The sequence below is a fragment of the Nothoprocta perdicaria genome, unplaced genomic scaffold, assembly GCF_003342845.1.
Source record: "Nothoprocta perdicaria isolate Ctin4 unplaced genomic scaffold, notPer1 scaffold_120, whole genome shotgun sequence".
NCBI classification, from domain to species: domain Eukaryota; kingdom Metazoa; phylum Chordata; class Aves; order Tinamiformes; family Tinamidae; genus Nothoprocta; species Nothoprocta perdicaria.
The window spans coordinates 411,051-425,210 of NW_020454317.1; the positions used below are offsets into that span (position 1 = coordinate 411,051).

General features: G+C 37.9%; 1 protein-coding gene across 1 annotated transcript in view; it reads right to left on the minus strand.

Moving 5' to 3' along the window:
* Positions 1–14,160, minus strand: part of SCUBE1 (signal peptide, CUB domain and EGF like domain containing 1) — a 226,792-nt gene that overhangs the window by 146,685 nt on the left and 65,947 nt on the right. The window contains exon 4 of the mRNA XM_026054268.1: positions 2,193–2,321. Coding sequence (XP_025910053.1) covers positions 2,193–2,321 — 129 coding nt within the window. The remainder of the gene's footprint in view (positions 1–2,192; positions 2,322–14,160) is intronic.

Here is a 14,160-nt window from a genome sequence, read left to right on the forward strand (position 1 = left end):
TTCAGCTGTCCAAACGCAGGAGAACGGTACTTTTGTCATTAGTAAATACACAAAAATTTTACAAAAGAGGAAAGGAGGGATATGCCTTGACTCCCTTTTCACTTCTTCTATGCAAAAGCATTTATTTTACTGGCTTATATCAAAAAACAGTTGCCAATGTTCCTTCTGCATTTAAGAAACAGATCCTCCCKTAGACCATGGTCCGCAAATTGGTAAGGCAGTGATGATCTCTTCTAGTATCCTAAAGTTACCTCCTGTGGGAAAGGGAGCCCTTTGCTGTCATTCCTACTCACCTTCAGTTCCCTGAACCTCTAACAGGAACATAGTTGCTATCATTTTGTGAGGAATGCAGAACATCAGCTCTGAGGGGAATGTGCATGTAGACAAACACTGAATCTGACAAATCTGCAGATCTCTTGGTAAGCCTTGGATCAAGACTTTGAACCACACCTCTCAGTTCAAAACAACAGTTTACATTATTGGAGATTTTCCATTTTCCAAAACCAAGTAGTTGAATGGAAATCAGTGAACAAAAACATGAGACATTTGGCTGAATATATTCAACCTGCATGGAGACACATGATCAGAAGCAGAAGAGACACATGAGCAGAAGAGGTTCAGTAAAATTTTACAGGTCTCAAAAGGTTTTCATGCTTTATCAGGTCACTCCTTTTGCTTATATTTGCTCACCCACTTTTCCCTACTATTAAGGGTATCTTTTGGAAACCAAGTAGAAAATAACAACCTGTTTGAAACAATGTAAATGCATATTTATTTGGATTTGAATAATTGTACTCTTTGATTATGCTTATATCTTCTTTTATTAAGAGATATTTGTGAATATTAGTGTAAATATAGTTTTTAATTTTTATACAAATGGTTGGCTGCAGTTTGTATAAAAAATGTTTCTTGCACATTTAATCCTTTCACCAGCTCAGGCTGAGACAAATAAATCCATTTAGTCTGTTTGATGATAAATGAAATTTGGAAATTTGAGTCAAAAAGCTGTCAATGGACAGAATGCATAAGCCATCTGAACAAATAATACTTGGTTTGAAAATGAACCAAGTAGGAAATACATCTACTGAAAGGCCAATTGAAACTTTGCTCAGAAATTCTAGTTGTTCCATAGCTTCAGTGAGTGTAGACTGACGTTACTGGACATTATTATTTCTGGTTCGCTACCCGATTTCTCGATGTTCACTGCAAAGCATCTTAGCTTTTACTACATAAAGGTGCCGAGTGACACAGACGACATACCCCCTTCATTACCATTCTGTACACATCACCCCAAAATGAATTTGTGATTGTATCAAACAGTGGTCATTGTATTTACACTGGGAGTTTTGAGAAAGATAGCTCCTTGTAAAGTGTATTACAATCCTGGATAAACAGGCTGAAAAGCAGACAACATAACAAGGATCTAGCCAATGATTGCTAAATAAGCAGGTATGGGAAAGAGAATGTATGGGGTCATAAAGCTCATTTCCAAGTAATTGGTGTGAAGAAATTTAACACAAAACAAACACTTCTTTAGTTTGTAAGATAAACTAAACCTAAGTAAAGCAGAGGAATGGGCAGGAATCAGAATCTCAGATCCAGTGACCTCAGACTGCTAAAGTAGTTAAGATCCTGCTCAGAACCTGTTTTTGTACAGTTAGTGGACTGTGYCCATCTGCTTTATAACCAGCTGTTGCTGATAACTGCTTCTTTGCCCTATTGTATTGCCYAAGTATTCCTTCATCACACCTGTGCTTTTAGCATTCAGTAATGTAAGCTCATACAGTCTCTCCTGGTACTGTGTCATTTTAACTGTAAAAGTTTAAAAAGGGGGAAGAGGAGCTTTAAAGTTAAGACTGGAATTATAATTGGAAGAAACAAAGCACATTTAAGTGTGTGGGACCAATTATTTTTCCTAAAGAAAAAAGCAGCCAAATATCCAGCATAGGGTTCTGAGGGTTTTTGTTTGGTTTTAGCTGTTAGAGATGGGCAAACCGATTTGATGCTTACGATGAGGACTGCCAATTTTAACAGTGTGATACAAACGGCAGTGAAGGGACACATTTCAGCTTATCCAGTGGAGTTGGTAASAAGTTTTTACTAAAAACGTCTGTGATAAAATGCTGCAAAAATATCAGGCTTTCTTACCACATCCATGAAAAGAACCCTTCTTGCTGGCACTCACTACTTACCAAGACAGTTGTGGCCGTCGTGGGCCAACATGAACCCATCATAGCACGTACACCTGTAGTTGCCTGGAATGTTGATGCACTCGTGGACACAACCCCCATTGTAGAAGTCATTTTCACACTCATCAATATCTAAAACAAAAGAGAAATAAAAATATTTTGTAAAAACAAACATCTAAAGAATACAGAGAACTTATCCAACTAAGCCCAACTTTTGAACATATGCATGTTCCTTATCATTCTGCATACTCATATTGCACCTTTAATGCCATAGAAGGTCCTTTGAATTGCTCACTGAAATACAACTGAACTGTAGCAATCTTCTGTAATCCTTCACAAAATAGTGTCATCGTAGTAAACCATGATAAGTTGTCAAAAATAAAAATAAAACTGATTTTTAAGATCTGAATTGTGGTTTTCTTTGTTTTCTTTAAAATAACCAATCAGCAAATTAAACTATTTTGACTTCGTAGTAATAAACAATTATCTGAAATGGGTAGCTTAAACATAAATGTATGCCTTTAATCACATCAGAAGTGTCTTCTCAGATGAAAGAAGATCTAATCTATTGTTGAGAGAATGTAAGGCTATTTTCTGTGCAATGGATCTTGAAGAACATCATCTCTGAATTAACTGTCACTTAACTGAGCTCTTTGAATACGCTGTTGATAACATTATGGTGCAGTTTTGTCCTCCTCTAAAGAATCACAAAATCACAGAATATTGKGGACCCAATATTGGGTTGGAAGGGACCTCTAGAGGTCATCTAGTCCAACCTTCCCGCTCAAGCAGGCACACCTCATAGTACTGTCACCCTAACAGTGAAGAAGTTCCTCCTCACTTGGAGATGGAACTTCCTGTGCTCCAGCTTATGGCCATTACCCCTCGTCCTATCACTGGCCACCAGTGAGAACAGCCTGTCCCCTTCCTCCCTGCATTCTCCCTTCCTGAACTTATACACATTAATCAGATCCCCTCTCAGCCTTCTCTTCTCCAGATAAAACAGGCCCAGCTCACTCGGTCTCTCCTCGTCCGAGAGATGTTCCATTCCCTTAATCATCTTGGTTGCCCTTCTCTGGACCCTCTCGAGAAGCTCCACATCCCTCTTATACTGGGGAGCCCAGAACTGCACAAAGCCCTAATGTCATTACATAAAGAATTGTCATTACTAGATCACTTCATGTACAGTAATAACAAAAAATGTTCAAAGATTAATTCTTAGAACATACACCTGAATTACGCTTTTTTTTTTTTTTTTTTCTGCACACACTGACATACATCTGAAAGGCTACTATGAATCACAAGATAGACATTCTGCTTCAATTGCGGGCAACCCTTTGTGGACTTCCCTGTCTCATACAAAAAAACATTTTTTAATTCATTCCACAAAGTGTAAATGTCTTTTTTTTTTTTAAACAGACTGTATCTTGACTTATTGATGGAATGTCACCCTCACAGCCACTACTGTCAACCATTCAGAAGTGCATTTCTCAATCAACTAAAAATACAATTATAAACCYAGCCTCATATCAAGACATGGAATTCTATCAGTCCTCCATCTGCTGTGTGCTAGAACAAAATCTGCAGCTCCTGTCCCTAAGTTATATCGCCCATAAAAAATTTATGAATAAAGTCATCTTCTTAGGAAACCACGTTGGTATGTTAGAGCTATCTTGGATATATATTTCAATACACTGCAGGGATAATTGATACATTAGATTCACAAAGACATTGAGTTTTTTTTTTTTTTTTTTACTTCTTAAAGCACTATAGGAAAAGCAGGTCTCCTTTGACTTGCATCCCACAGCTCTGAAGCCCTCCTTCTACAAGCTCCCCAGTAAAACAAAACCAGCATTATTAGGTTGGCTTTATCAGTAAAACTGATTAACTTGTCTGTAACTCAGCATTCAGTACAAGACAGTGTAAATGAGAAACTTGAGAGGGGATCCATCTAACACACTTGCTGCTGAAATATACACTTCCTAGTCTTTTGACCGCAGCTCTGCTTTACGGAGTTCCCATCCTTTACTGAAGGTTTCCATCCCTCAGTAGTTCAAGTGCAAAATTAGCACATTCAGTGGAGGTGCTCTAGCTTCAGGGGTCCAATATGGCAGTGAAAAACTGCATCTGTGATTTTTCATGAAAAGAATAACTGCTAAATCAATTATCACTTATTGGGCATCTTCCAAACACCTCCAATATAATATTGAAGTTATATGCCGTAATAATTCCAGAAACTTTTTATCATTCTCAAGCAACAAGGGCAAAAAAATAGATATCTACAGTAAAATGATGTAAGAGACTGAGTCAAAAAATACGAAGCACATAACGTGATTTGGATGTCATGTGTGCTTCTTCACAGTTCTAGGGAAAGAAAGGCAGCTTCCTTTTAAGCTTTGTTCTTAGCTTTTGACTAGGCCAGAGTTTCTAGAAAACACGGAATTCAGAAGTGGTGGTGTTACCATTTGTGGTGTTACTCAGTGCCACCCCGCAAGGAGCTGGCCTTTCTCAAGCCAAAAATCAAAGCCAAGACAGAAAATCAAAGAAAATCAAATCAAATCAAATCAAATAGGACTACTCATTAAATTGAGACAAAAGAGCCATGACAGGAGACAAATAAAACAAAATAAAAGCTAATAATAATAATAAAAGGTCTTTGGAATGCTGCCCTTTTTACGGTTCTTCCTGAAAAGCTATACAGAAATTAGAAGCACTAGATGGTAATATAATGCAAATACCTAACTCCTAGCAAGGCTAACCTAGCTGATGCATAAACCAGGAAAATTAACAAAAGGCATAGATTTTTTTTCATCTCTTTCTCTCAAGGAGTTCAAGTTACCTTAATAACTTTTCCCAGCAGATTAGAGGGTTATTTCTCCCCTTTGTACTTTAAGAGCTGTACAAAACTAGGAAAGGAGCCAAGCATTCTTAAGAGCCACCTAGAGAGGGAGGCTGCTGTCTCTGTCCCTGCTAAAACACCTTGTCATTCAAGAGCTCTCACCCAGGAGACTGACTGAAATTTGTATCATCTCCAATGTACACCGCACAAGAACACCACGCTCCTGCCTTCTCTGCTCACAGACCTGCCTGAAGCCCTTGCTTAAAGGAGTGTAACGTACAGGCAGAACATTGTAGGCAGCCTGCTAACATTGAGCTTTTCTTTTTTTTTTTTTTTTTTTGGAAGTTTCATAGGTCAATAAACAAAAGGAACGAGTTCAAATATGCAAAACCTGTGTGCTTCCTCTTAATTTCACGCATTACAAAACTCAAAATTCCCTGTGGCCAGATATATACCTTTCTCTTAGTAATGTTATATGCTATTACATTTCCTCCCCCTCTCCCCTGTAGTGAATAGAAATGGATCTTAAACTCCTGGCTCCAAACAGCTCTAACTCATAAAGTTAACTTTTTCCATAAATTGTGCGAYTTCAATTATCTTTATCTTTTTGGTGTTTGATCGTTTAACATTGACATTTACCCTGAAGAAATTGCTGCAACTCTTAAATAAAAGAAGAGAAAGAAATATTGCCGTTGATCCAATGATTTGCTGTCCTGGCTACAGGGACCCTGTTTTAGCAGGAGTTACTGAAATCTGGCTCTATGTCAGAAAATATTTACAAAGTGTTAACTTCAGCTAATTCCTGCTGTGCAGATARGCCACTGTTGTGAATTCTAATGAAGACAGCACCAAAGTAAGTTCATTGAAAAAGGTATTGCAGCTTCTTCTCTAAGAGGCGTTAATTTTGCATAGTATAATAATGACAGCAAATGCAGGAATCCTTGAAAAATAATTAACTGCACCAAAATTATTAAGGTCATTTCTAATAGTACACTGTTCGTTTAGTCATTAGTGAACAGCAGTGGCACTCAAAGAGGATATCCCACATGAACTAAGTAATTATATTAAAACCAAAGARCTTTTAAAAAGGAGGCAATGAAAATGCTAGCTGTCCCTTTGCCTAAACAGGTTCAGCCTAGTGCTATGAGATGTCCTGAGTGCCAAGTGCTACCAATCCACCCCCATTCTTCATGAGCCCAACTGCCATTCATTAACATCTGGAGTGCCCCAAAATGATTAGCACACACAGAGCAAAAGCTGTCAGCACAGATAGAGCTCATTATGTGCAAGRCGACTGAACTCAAAGGAAACCTCTACATGGAGCTGATGACTTTTCTCAGTGTCACAGCTAAATTGTCAMACCAACCTTATGGCTTTTAACAGACAAGAAGAAAACCTGAGCCATTAAAGCCATGAGGCTGCATGCATCTCAGTGCTGAATTCCAAAAATACCTACATAAAACGGGAAAGTGGGCATTGGCACAATTTCATGCCTTTCTCAATACCAGGGCCGCAGAGCCCCAATACTCACAAAGCAAGGATAGAACTTCAAAACTGGGGTAGGACTGGGTAAAACTTATGTTTAAAAGTTTTCTAGACTACTGATACAAGGGAAGGATCTGGAATTAATTTAGTAAACACGAATTACAATTGACTTGGGACAGAACAATGCTTGGACTTYGTAAAATAATTAATCAAACAGAAGGTGTCTGCTCACATCAATTTCTTCTAAATTAGAGAACCATGAACAAAACTTAGTGCACAGGTGCATTACACTGCCATGGGACACTTCCTAAAGGAGTCTGACCCATAAAGTAGTTTGAAGAATATTGAGTAAATCTTTTGCAAGCATCATCTTGATGGAAACCCCATGTATTTTATGCAGTATTTGAAAAATACTTYCAGTTCATCTTTGCTTATTGAGCTCCTTTAAGCAAAACACCACCACCAAAAGCATTTTGGAGACAGGAGATAATGCTGTCCTCTTTAGGAGATTGCTAGCAAAGGAAGAGTGCTTTACCTTCCTACTCCATGAGAGGTTGTTGCTAGCCCCTGTTCTATCCTTACAGCCAAAGGATACTACTTACAAAACTCTATTTTCTGTCTTGTCCTCAGCTACAGCTTTCCAATTGTGGCACATTGCCTGTTTAGGCAAGACTGGTATGCGGCAATGGACATTGCAAAATGCTGGAACACATACTTCCATGTGGGCATACTTTCTGACTTTTATGGTCTCTCTTGCAAGGCCTTCAAGAATTTTCACTGATTCATGACCGAGCTTTGGTCACTATTCATCCTTAGACCAGTGAAGCAACCTCATTTCTACAAATAATACGGAAGAAAAGCCCCATCCTAGGTCCCAAATCCTACACAATTAAGAACAGAGATGCAGCATGAATAGAGCTGTCCACCCCACCATTGAGTTTTATGTAACCTTGTTCTCAGATGCTTGGAAAGAACTAGCCTTGCAATGTCCAAAGATGAAATGCTCTGAGGTGAAGTCCAACCCCTGCAAAAGTCAAGTGGCATCTTTGACACTGGCTTCATGGAGCCTGGAAGACTCTTTTCCTGGGGTACACAGTAAAAACACATCAGAGCTGTAATTAACACTCACATTTCTTGTTTCCATTTCCAAATGCAGAACAAGAAGCAGCGTAGCAGCAACACTCTACTTTTAAACAAACAGGCAGAAATGAAGAAATGTGCAACAGTGACAACAGAATCAAGATCAAGTCTTGGATCATAATCAGATCATCGCCTTACTCATTATCACTTAACTTTAATGACTGGATTTGATGGCTGAAAAATCCATTAAAATAAAAATATCACGGGCATGCTTACATAAGTTGTTTTTCTTTGGCACTTTCCACATTTAATATACTTTCAGCAGTTACGTACACACTGGCTAACCTGAGCCCACTTACTACCTCTGCATTCCTCACAGCAAGTTGAACTTTCCTGTATATAGGGAACCAGCTTTAAATCTAAAGGCAAGAAAAAATGAAAGAAAAGAAGGTGAAAGACTGTTCTGGTAAGTACCAGCTACATTTGCCACAAATTCAGATCTTTGTAAAGCATTCAAGCAGAGTGGGAAAATTAAGACAAAAAAGTTCTTAGGAGGAGTTTAGTTATTTGCAAATTTCCACATGTTCAGAATCATCTGAAATCATTAGGTTCTCTGCCTCTTATAATTTTCAAGAGTTGACTCAGCCAGATGCATGAGGAATCAATCAAGGAATTGTTATCAGTTCTCCACTCGATCTGCTGAAATTCTGCTCCCCTGGTAAGCTTTGTGATAACAGCATTTGGCATCCAAGTGAAATTTTGTAAGGAAAATACTGACATAAAAAGAAACTGCAAGGAAGTCTTCCCCCCCCCACCTCTTCCAAAGGAAACCTTCACCTCCATCTCACAGTAAAGGCCATTTGGGAAATCCCTTCCCCCATGGATGGTTTCATAAGATATTTTTTCAACAACAGAAAACAATTAAAATTTATCATTTGTTACATCTGGTTCCTTCTGTGATATTTTATTCTTAGGCTCATAAATGTTTATTCTTTAGATGCTGTGACCTTGGATATGCCTAATCTAATGAATCAAAGAGGAACACACAATGCACTTTTTATGGTTTTCAAGTTGCCATGATGTTTTCAAGACGCTTATGTCCAAGAAAACTGTAAAATTTGATAGCCACTAGAGCTACTCAGAACACCAAGGTCAAGGGTGAGCAGGATGGAAATTGAGGGAAAAGTGCCTGATGTTTCTCATTGGAGAAAGGGTRGAGTACCACAGGTACAATAGTCTGTTTAGTATGATATTTTTTCAGTGTAAATTCCTCAAGAGCACTAATTGCACAGTCCCTCCACTGATTTTCCTATTAATGTAGCCAAGAGGAAAAAAATAAACTCAATTTTACAGTTTTCTTCAAAATGTCTTCAGAATGTTTTCTTCAAAAGCCCTATTTTCCAATCTTAAAAGAGAAATAAAAAATGCCACAGCAGCTTAACGGAGATGGTTTGGAGGCAATTTGTGGTGGTGTTGGGGTGATTTTCTGGAAACCATTTCATACGGTTCCCAGAAAACATCAAGTTCTCTGTAGTCTTATTTGCTTCCTATTCTTCTGCAATGGCTGAACACAATATTCATCATGCTTTGTATCTTGCTAAAAGACAACAAACCTTCCCCTTCCCCGTAAAAAAAAAAAAAAAAAAAAAAAAAAAAAAAAAAGGACAAAACTCTAAAAGCAACCCAAAATACAGAAGGGTATGTTGAGCTGGCAAAACAATATGTATATTTTTCAAGTGCAAACACCTTCACATTTATAACCATCTTCTTGAAAACATGAGGATGCATCTGGAGGCAGATGACACATCAGTCCATTTATCACTGGTTGTAGAGGGATAGGGTCTTTGTTTGTTTAATCTGCTTTTCTCCCATCACAATTATTATATCCTAAATTTAAGGAAAAGGCTTACATCTGCAGGTCCCTATTTTGTCCGGGGTTTGAATTTTTACCCTAATAAATCGATCACAGCAAGCATGAACCAAGCTGCCAAAAGTCACACAGAATAAGGTAGTGTCTATGAGAGTCACCTTCCCTTCTGGGGAAGAAGATGGACTACCTATCCTGGCAAAAGAGAACAAGTTTCCCAACAGGCAAGCCCTTCTCTAAGGAGGCTCTGGCCTGCACAAATTTCTGAATTTTATCAGAGTAAGGAAAGAAAGTAGGTGTCTTTAGTACATGCTATTTTGCATGTTTAAGTTAATATTCTTTAAATATCATTTATCACATCAGGAAAATAAAAGTCGCATCAAAATATAAATTACACATTTGACAACAGACTGAAGAATCTACCCCCTTTGATTCATTCTTTCAGGATTCCTCCAGTTTGAGGTATTTACTGGTTCTAATGCACCTTTCCAATGAAAGGTTATTGATCAGGATTGGAGGGGAGGGGAGGGTTCAACGTTACTTAAAAAAAAAAAAAAGACAAAATCTGAATTGCTGACTCCATATGCACTTAGTGTAACCTACCAGCCATATGCTCTGTTTTTATGGCAGCCTGTCTAACACTCCTGCAGCAAGAATGGAGAGCAGACCAAATAAATGYCAGGAACTGCTCTTCATTGAGGAACTTGTAGAGGTTTTGATAACTTAACGAGAAGTTTTCCTACAGCTCTAACATATAACTATATGGYTATACGGTCCATATAGCACTTATTGCCTAGAATGCCTTTTGGAAGTTGAAAAGCAGTTAGACAGCTATTTATAAAATTTGGTCAATCACTTATAAAAACAAGTAATGAGGCAGAGCTCTTTCTTTGGTGAAGAAAAGTATCTTTCTACTAAAGTATTATCTTTATGTGACATTTACCACGTGAGCCAGCACAATGAGAATTGATTTGGGAATATTTGAGCTCCATTCAACATTTCTCCAGATAAAACCAAAAGTACCATTATCTCACATTCAACACCCTGAACCCCTGATTAGGGTTTGTTGTGGTTGGACATTTTTCCTAATTGATATTTAAACAGATTGGCTACAAGTTCTTTGAACTGCGAGCAAGATGCCCAAATAAAGATGGATACCTGTGGAGCACATAACAGTTTTAGAATCTGTCTTTATTTAGTAGCTGCCATGCCTGATGAGCTCAAGCAGAGAGACTTCCTGTTCACAAGCTGTTATGAACATGAAACATGACATCTGACAGCACTTTTCCCACCACTTCTAAATCACAGCCATTTCCACCACAATTCCCTCTTCTAATATAATGGGAAACGCTTGATTCCACAGCTAATCCTGCAAGTTCTTGGAAATCCTTGGGGAGCATATTTTGGTGCTCCCATTACCCACTGGTGGTATATTAGATACTACTGCCACAAGYGGCGTGTATGTTATCATGATGATTAGGAAGGAGCTCAGCAAGTCAAGGCAGGAGGTTATGCCTAGAACTTCAGACTGAAAGATACATCTAAAAACCTTGGGGAGATGCTTAAGACTGTCAAACTTGCTGATAGATAGAGACACGATTCACCAAGCTTTCTCCAACTTTGTGAGGATCTCCCATGTTTTTGGTTTATACACTGATCACCTTCCTTTGCATTTGATTTTTTAAATTTTGTCCATTGACAAAACGAAATAATGGCAAGCCCTTCTTCTGAAATAAATTCCTCCTATCACCAGTCACAGGTGAACACCAACTTATCTTCTCACACATGGCTATTCCTCCTTGCTCGTTCCAGAATGAGTCCATGGCAGATCATGCACTGTAAAACAGATTTTCTTGATATCATACAACTCATGCTTTATTAGCCCCAGGCAGATGAACACTACTTCARTTTTAGGCGGAGACAGCTAGGAACACAAGCAGGATGAAAGCCTGTAGAGCAATGGTTTTCCGTCTTCTTGAATTTGAGGAACTTTTATGTTTTCCAGCACAAGTGCCAACCCTTGTACAGTAAATGTAAGCCTTCTGACATTAGATTATTTTCCAAACTACTTTTTCACAGATGCTTCAGCAGCAGACCTCAGACTACTGCAGACTCCCAAATGAAAACTATTCTGTAGTGCTGGTTAACCACACAATAAATATAAGGTAATCTATATCATGTAGCACTTGTAATGCAGATGACAGCCCTGTGTTTTACAAGGTCAAACTCCCCATTTTGCACAGGACATATACAGGACATGAGTTTTCCCTAAGCCTGTGAAAATTCCACCCAACTAACCTAACTTCTTGCAAAGCGGCTCTGCAGCACAGGCACAGGGCTCAATCTGCTGGGGAAGCTCTTCATTTCTACCTTTACTATAGTAACATGGCAACTTCTGAATGTGGTACACAGTTGACTCATTAATTTATCCCCTAACAATACTGGGCCTAATAGTTGGGGAACCCAAGAAAGTGACTCTGCATATTATTTTCTGACCTGCTCCTTGTTCCAAGACAAATTTGGTTTTCTAAGAGCATCCTTTAAGGAGGCAAGGCATCCCAACATTTTGGTTTGCAAAGAGGTAAGATCAATCTGCAAGGACTGCCATTCCAATTCCTTTGCACCTCCTCACCTATCACACAGCAGATGACTGCAGGATGATGTGAACGACCATTGCACAGATCCTTCTGCATTTCAAAATCATTACATTTGTTTTTGTACAGGTAGTTTTTCCACCATCAAAAGTGATTATTTGGACTGAGGCATGGTGGTAAAAGCAGCTTTTGCAGAGAGAATATAGACAGTATGGGTCATTCATTAAAAGAGAGATCCCTAGTTTCTGTGGAGATTTAAGACCCTAAGGTAACTTTGGCAAGACTAATATGTTAATACCAATCTGTTAACTAACTTCTAGCATGAATCACTGGACATTCAACTTTTCTAATCCAGGAGATAGCACTGGGGATTTCATATTTTCCCTTCCTTTTCTCTCATGCCATGTACTAATATAACCCCATTAAAATATTATTTCAGTAATTTTACTTGAAAATTACTTCAATCAAAACCCAGACGCATTATCTGTATATTATTTATGTTTTCAGAAGAGTGTTAAATACACATTTTGTCTTATTGACTTCCTATGAGAAAAGTCTCAAAGCTTTTCTTATAGCAGGCTTGTGGGTACTCACAAAGTCATTTTTAGGAAACAAATCAAGTAAAATTATTTGAGATGATCCTGCATTGAAGAGAATCATCTTTATTATGGACTTGATATATTTGTTTCAGTGGGATCTGAGAAAACAAAATTTAATAGAAATTAGATCAAGGATTTACAATTTTTTTTTTAATTTAAGGTAGGCTTACAAAATGCAGCATGCTTAATAGCATTTTTGTTTTYCACCCATCCACTCTGTGCACTTTATAGAAAGTAAAAAATACTATTATACATCTTATGTGAGAATTAAAAATGTATATTAAATATTAAAAAKATTTTTCCTGTAACAAGAAATTCAACTTTGACATAGAATTGTGTTTCAGAATCTCAGATTCTATTATGCACCAATAAGCAAAATGCACTAATCTGCAGTTTGATTAAAAAAAAAAAACAAACCAAAAAGCTATTCTGTTTTAATTGGATGTATACATCCATTACAAAACTAGAGATGAGGAAAGTCAGCTTTGCAAAGTTGCAAAGATTTCCCTATGTTTCTCCTTCCAATCTTTCCAGGCCATCCCTTTTTAAGGCTTTTCCTAGCGAATGCTGACGCTATTTCTAACTCATACAAACAAAAGTTAACAACACACAGTAGCATTTCGAGTTAGCACAGAAAATGGCACCAGGAGTTCTAGCTCATCCATTATTAACAGATGATTTGGCCCTCTTCTGAAAGAGTCTTAACTCTTATTTTCAGAAAGAGTCTTAACTCTTATTTTCAGAAAAGATGGGAAGGCCACTCATTTTGAACCTATTAGTTGATTACTCCCAAATAAATACCTGGCCTTGTAGGTTTGGGCCAACATGGTGTAGAGAAAGACAACAGTAACACTGGAAAGTAGCGTTGGAAAACAACAGCAGGGATGAGGCTGACAAGAGACTGGTATTTATAGCTACCTGTTTCTACACATCTCTATTATTACGCTGGGTATGACTAGTGACATATCTGTCAGCTCCACGTTTTACAAAACACATAAGAAGCAAGAACACTCACTTTCTACCTGTTTTGCAAATGCCATTGAATACACAGTGATGCAGATTACATTCCTGTCTCAAGACACCTTTAAATCACTAGCTGCAGAAAACTGATTATTCTTATATGGCTCATTTCTTACAGAGCACCCTAAACATCCACTATCAACCGCTGCGAGAGAGCGCACATCAAGCTAGACTGACCTTTGGTTTAACTGCACAGCCAGCTTCCATACTTACATTAAATGATAAATACACACAGGTATGTGGCACAGGTAGGGACCACAATTTTTTGCCTAACGGCACTATCAAAAGTCCTGATTTTGCCTGCCTCCAATGGATATATTTCAATAACCTTCATGTAACTCTTCAGCATGAAACATAACAAGAAAATAAAGATAAATTAAAAACAAAAACAACTACAAAAAAGATAAAAAGATCTTCCAAAGATGTGCTAACTAAACAAGTGAGACACATTCAAAAAGTTCTGTCCATCCACATAACTGGCAAAAAT